Source organism: Bidens hawaiensis, unplaced genomic scaffold, assembly GCF_021521415.1.
Source record: "Bidens hawaiensis isolate Kalapana, Puna unplaced genomic scaffold, B.hawaiensis_p1.1 tig00011729_1, whole genome shotgun sequence".
Taxonomy (NCBI): domain Eukaryota; kingdom Viridiplantae; phylum Streptophyta; class Magnoliopsida; order Asterales; family Asteraceae; genus Bidens; species Bidens hawaiensis.
Window position 1 is genome coordinate 811,231 of NW_027491927.1, and position 6,509 is coordinate 817,739.

Genomic DNA, 6,509 nt, shown 5'->3' on the forward strand with positions numbered 1-6,509 from the left:
GATGTGAGATTGGGGTGTTTTTAGATTATAAAGTGATAATAAAGAGATGGAATTTGTAAGTGGGTTTTGAAGCAATTTCTTTGATCTACGGGAGCCTATTAATTGCTTCAACTCTTATTTCAATTTGCAGGTGGAATTTGCAGGTGGGTGTTGAAGCAATTTCTTTTTATTTTTTTCATTATTATTATTATTATTATTTTTAAATTGTAACATTTATAACTTATGTTTTCTTATTCGTGTGTTGGTTTATTACATTGAAGCAATGTTTATGACTTATGTATTTTCTTATTCATGTTTATGTTTTTTTACTTAATTGAGTTATGCAACGCTTATGACATTGATCAACCACACCAATGTTACAAATAGGATATTAACAAAAGTATATACAATATATTTCGAGAGGGTTGATAAACCAACAGATTACGAGTATCGCGTTGTAAATTAGCGTCACCGCGGCATCACGCGGGTTCTGTACTAGTATATATATATATATATATATAATATAAATATAAATTACAAAGACGTACAACAACGAGAAACGTGAATTAAAGTGTCGAGTTTTAAATAAAAAGAATAAGGTCTACAATTATTAAAATATACTTATAATACTTATAAATATATGTATATATATAAATATATATATATATACACGTAACAAAATCTTTTAACGAAAACTTGGCAAATGACGTAACTTAATGATGTCGATTTTCATAGAATATTGTTTATTATTGAAAATTGTTAATCATCCTTTATTAAAATTAATTGCATTAATTATCAAGAAGACTAATAAAAATGAAACTAAAATACCAGGTGGCCGGGTTCGGACACGCGTCCACCAGGTCCCAACAGACATACACAACCATCTGTTCTAACATGGCAATTGATTAGTAAACAGAAATAGATTAATATAAACATAAACGAACGGAAACCCCCAAACTATAAATCCTAATTTGCACACTCGTTCAATCCGTTTGATTTGGTTTAATTAAGATTAGGGCTTACGTTCTACAGGTTAGGGCGACTGTATTACATGTTTTAGTTACCAGAAACAATGAAGAATTAATGGTGAATGACGAACAACAAGCGACGACGATTATGGGATCAATACATGTAATAACAGAAGAATATAATGCAATTGAGGTTGGGGTTTAGAGTCGCCGGGTTACATAGAAGGTGTATCTGTGTTTAATTGGATTATAACCATGTTTATATAGCAATTTAAGGAACGATTATAGGATGGTTCGTTTTAATATTATCAAGTTATAACGAATTGATTCTATCCCTTAACTACAAGTCGGTTTAGGTTGTTTTTATCATATAAATTATTTGACTATAATCAATCTTGATTATAATTATGAAAATTGTGGATCAAGCAAAATTCGGGTAACGAGTTTAACTATAAATTAAAAAAAAATACGTGTTGTTATAAACAAAATTTCCAACAACGTCAACAACCACAAACACAACAACCAAGCAGCTCTGGAATTTCTTTAGCAGACATTGTGAAGAATTTGGCTGCCAGTACTTAAACATTCCAACAAGAAACAAAGGCCAACATCAAGAATCTGGAGAAACAAATGGCTTAGTTAGCTAGTTCAGTGAGTAGACTCAAATCTCAAGGAAAACTACCCGCACAAACAGAAGCAAACCCCAAGCACAATGCTTGTGCCACCACACTGAGAAGTGGAAGGAAGTACGACAGTCCAGAATTGTAAGAAGAAGAACAAGAAGTCGATTTTGAAAAGAAGACCGAAGAAAAAAGGATACTGACAAGTCAAGTGAAGTAATACCTAAGTTCAAGGTCCCTCTCCATTCCCCTCAAGATTTTTAGGCACGAAGAAAGAAAGAGAAGAGCACGAGATCATGGAGACGTTTCGAAAGGTGGAAGTAAATATTCCCCTCCTTGATGCCATTAAGCAAGTCCCTTGATACGCTAAGTTCTTAAAATAAATTTGCAATTCAATGAAAAAGCTTAAAGAGAATGAAACCGTCAAGGTCAACGAGAATGTCCTCAGCCGTCTTACAAAAGAGACTCCCACCAAAGTGCAAGGATCCTGGTGTTTTCATATTACTTGTAAAATGGGAAATCTAAGCTTACCAAGAGCTATGCTTGATCTCAGAGTCTCCATCAACGTCTTACCATATTCCATTTTCAAAACTCTCAACGTAGGACCGTCGAAAAGACAGGGGTAGTCATTCAATTGGCTGACAAATCCATGGTCCACCCAAAAGGTGTATTAGAGGACGTGTTAGTACAAGTGAATGCACTGGTATTTCTTGCTGATTTCTATGTGCTAGACATGGAAGATGGTGACACTTCTGACTCAAGTTACATTTTGTTAGAAAGGCCATTTCTAAAGACTGCTAAAACAAGGATTGATGTTTATAGTGGCACCCTCTCCATGGAATTTGATGGTGAGATCATAAATTTCAATATTTATGATGCTATGCGGTATCCAAGTGATGTTTCATCTGTGAACTGGTTAGATGTAATCGATTTTTTAACTGATGATTACTTTGAGTTCTCTAACCATGACACTCTAGCATTAATCTTTAACAAAAGCCTTGATGAAGCATCAACAAAAGAACTCGCAAAAAAGATCAAACTTGAAGATGAGCTGATAGAGCTGGTATCCCTTATGGATACACAATTCAGGTATGAAACAACCAAGCTGCAATTACAAGTTACTCAACAAAAGCTCCTACCGTCCATTGTGCAAGCTCTAGATCTAGAGTTAAAGACTCCTCCTAATCATCTTAAGTATGTTTATCTTGGAGATATTGATACATTGCCAGTAATCATATCCAACAAACTGTCCACGAACCAAAAGGATGAATTGGTCAACATGCTCAAGCAATACAAAGAAGCAATCTGGTGGGCCATAGTTGGCATAAAAGGTTTGAGTCCATCCCTTTGTATGCACAAGATCCTCATGGAAGATGACTACAAGCCCACACGTGTAGCACAAAGAAGACTGAATCCTCCCATGCTGGAAGTTGTTAAGAAAGAGATTCTAAAACTACTCAATGCATGTATGATTTACCCAATCTCTGATAGCAAATGTTCAAGTTTTACCCAAAAAGACTGGTATCACTGTTACAAAGAATGAGCAAGGCGAACTAGTTCCCACTCGTGTGCAAAATGGGTGGAGAATGTGTATTGACTAAAGAAGGCTAAATGCCTCCATTCGAAAAGATCACTTCACTTTGCCTTTCATCGATCAAATTTTTCAGAGTTAAGCATGTAAAAATCATTATTGTTGCTTAGACGGATACTCTGGTTTCCACCAAGTACCTGTTGCACCCGAAGACCAAGAAAAGACAACGTTTACGTGCCCTTTTGGTACGTTTGCATACCGACGAATGCCATTCGGTCTTTGTAATGCCCCGGCTGCCTTTAAGAGATGCATGGTAAGTATTTCCTCGGATTATGTTGAAGAATTATTGAATTTTTTATGGACGACTTTACTATTTATGGAAAATCTTTGATGAATGCTTATATAAAATTAAAAAGATTTTGGAAAGATGCATTGAGACCAATCTTGTGTTAAATTACGAAAAATGTCATTTTATGGTAGATCAAGGTCTCATTCCTGGACATATTGTTTCACAAAAAGGGTAGGTATATAAGGCAAGAATTGATATTATCAAAACTTTACCTTACCTTAAAAGTGTATGGGAAGTATGCTCTTTTCTTGGACACACATGTTTTTATAGGAGATTCATCAAAGACTTTTCTAAAATCAGCAAACCTTTGTGCGAACTCTTACAAAAAGATGTAGAGTTCGTCTTCCTTGAAGACTGTAGAGAGACCTTCGATGCATTGAAGGAGATGTTGGTGACATCACCTGTAATCCAACCTCCTGATTGGGACTTCCCATTCGAGATTATATGTGATTCCAGTAACTATGTAGTGGGAGCAGTACTAGGTCAAAGAAAAGACAAAGTGACATACGTGATTTACCACTCTTCTAAAGTCTTAGATCCAGCTCAACCCAATTTGAAAAGGAGCTTTTAGCTATTGTCTTTGATTTGGAAAACTTTAGGAAATATCTACTCGGCACAAAAGTAATTGTATTCTACGACCACGCTGCATTGAGGTATCTCATGACAAAAAGTATGCAAAGCCAAGATTAATTCGATGGGTGCTTTTACTTGAAGAATTTGACTTAGAAATTCGATACAAAATTGGAAAGCACAACTTGGTGGCTGATCAGCCGAGCAAGATCATCAACAATGACGATCCTGTCGGGTTCCAGTGGTGATCAGCCAACGGTTTAACCCGGTTTAATAAATTGGTTTCATAATTATTAATCACATTAATAAAAGAATACGCAGCGGAATACAAAAACGAGTAATCACCATTTAACGGAATCGTACAGGATCCGGTTACAAACAATATGAGTACGAGTCAAACAAAATAAATATAAATGTAAACCGACAATATATTTAAGTTTACGTCGGTTAATAAATAACCGGTTGAGACACTGAGGGCTAACGAACAACGCTAGGTGACTATACGAGACAACGACCAACGATGGCGGTGTATGACGACAATCGGCAGCGGCGGTGATGGCTAGCTGCAGCGGCGGTGGCTACTGCGGTGGTGCAGGACAAGATGCACAGCAGCGATAGAGAGCGAGAAACACTTTGGTGGCCAATGGCAGGCGGCGGCGGTGACCGGCGGTGCTCGGGAGTTTGAGTGAGGCCTCACACTTTACCAGTTTGAATCAAACACACAGTAAGAGGTCCAATCAAACACACAGTAAGTTTGGGTGAGGCCTCACACTTTACCAGTTTGAATCAATGAAGGAGCCAAGATGTCTAACTATTACATATCATGTAAGAGTACAAAATCCCATGTTGATTACATACAACTCCCACTGAACTTCAGAATATTCTCAACCAATACCTTTATGACTAGCAGTTACGTGACAACGGTTGACATTGATCAAAGAATACCTTTGGTAAACGAGAGTTCCAATATGTATCTCAGGTCTAAGGATACTAAATGAGCATACCAATATCAAACCATCTTATGACTAAGATCTATGAAGATGATTTGATACGAGTTACATCCAACGTCATTAATAATGAAGTCTGTGAGTTTGGAAGTCAACTCCTTAAGTCCAAAGTCATAATAGTCTTAATTCAGAATCGTTCCCACGAGTCTGACCAACTACGTATGATTTAGAATATAATATTCATGGATTAAACGTATTAAAATGAACACAGTTATAATATTCAACGTTTGCATTTAACCATTAAATCAAAAGTGAACTCAAAAGTATAACTGTTTAAATGTTCGTACATCCAAATACTAAATCAAAACAAATTACTAGCTAATCTAAGACCGATAACATCCTTGTGTTGGTCATGCTTGTCCTGAGTCATCGGCTTAGTGAACGAACCTGCTAGGTTTTGATCTGTATCTACTTTGCTTATTATGATGTCTCCTCATTCCAATAATTCCCATATAAGGTGGAAGTTCCTGAGGATGTACTTGGCTCTGTGATGAGATCTGGGCTCTTTGTCTTGAGCAATAGCACCTATTTTATCACAAAACACCTCGATTGGTTTGCGAATACTCGGAACCATATCGAGATCAACGATGAACTTTTTCATCCAAGCAGCATCTGATGCAGCTATGTATTCAGACTCAGTGGTGGAATCTGCCACCACACTCTGCTTGGAGCTATTCCAGTAAATAGCTCCTCCATTGAGAGTGAATACAAATCCTGATTGTGAGCGATAATCATCTCGGTCAATATGGAAGCTAGCATCAGTGTAACACCTTACAGTGAGCTCTTCTTCCACTCCTCCAAACACCAAGAACATGTCTTTGGTCCTTTTCAGGTACCTCAAGATGTTCTTTACTGCAGTCCAATGGGCGAAGCCAGGACTCTGCTGAAAACGGCTAGTCATGCTTAAAGCATACGAGACGTCAAATCTAGTGCTTAACATAGTGTACATGCTAGAGAAAATCGCTGAAACATATGGAATTGCTTGCATGTGCGTTGTCTCAATGTCCGTTGCCGGATATTGCGATTTTCTTAACACGGTTACTTTAGCAATGGGAACAATTCCTTTCTTGGAGTTTTTCATTGAGAAGCGTGCCATTACCTTTTCTATATATGTACTTTGACTTAGCCCTAGAAGCCGCTTAGACCTATCTAGGTAGATCTTGATTCCCATAATATAAACATCTTCACCAAGATCTTTCATTGCAAAAACAAGATCCCAACCAGTGCTTAACTTCCTTAAGCATAGGAATGTTGTTTCCAATGATCAGTATATCATTCACATACCTGATGAGGAACGATATAGTGCTCCCACTATCCTTTTTGTAAACACAAGGCTCGTCTTCATTTTTGATAAAACCAAACTCTTTGATTTTCTCATCAAAATGTAGTTTCCAGCTGCGAGATGCTTGTTTGAGTCCATAAATGGACTTATTAAGTTTGCACACCTTATTAGGATATTTAGGATCGACAAAACCTTCAGGCTAA

General features: G+C 37.0%; 1 protein-coding gene across 1 annotated transcript; it reads left to right on the plus strand.

Moving 5' to 3' along the window:
• The first annotated feature begins 2,216 nt into the window (after positions 1-2,216).
• Positions 2,217-4,018, plus strand: LOC143538819 (uncharacterized). Its single transcript, XM_077032282.1, has 4 exons — positions 2,217-3,033; positions 3,269-3,411; positions 3,515-3,618; positions 3,718-4,018. Exons 1-4 carry the CDS (start codon positions 2,217-2,219, stop codon positions 4,016-4,018), a joined length of 1,365 nt encoding a protein of 454 aa, XP_076888397.1.
• The last annotated feature ends 2,491 nt before the right edge of the window (positions 4,019-6,509 follow it).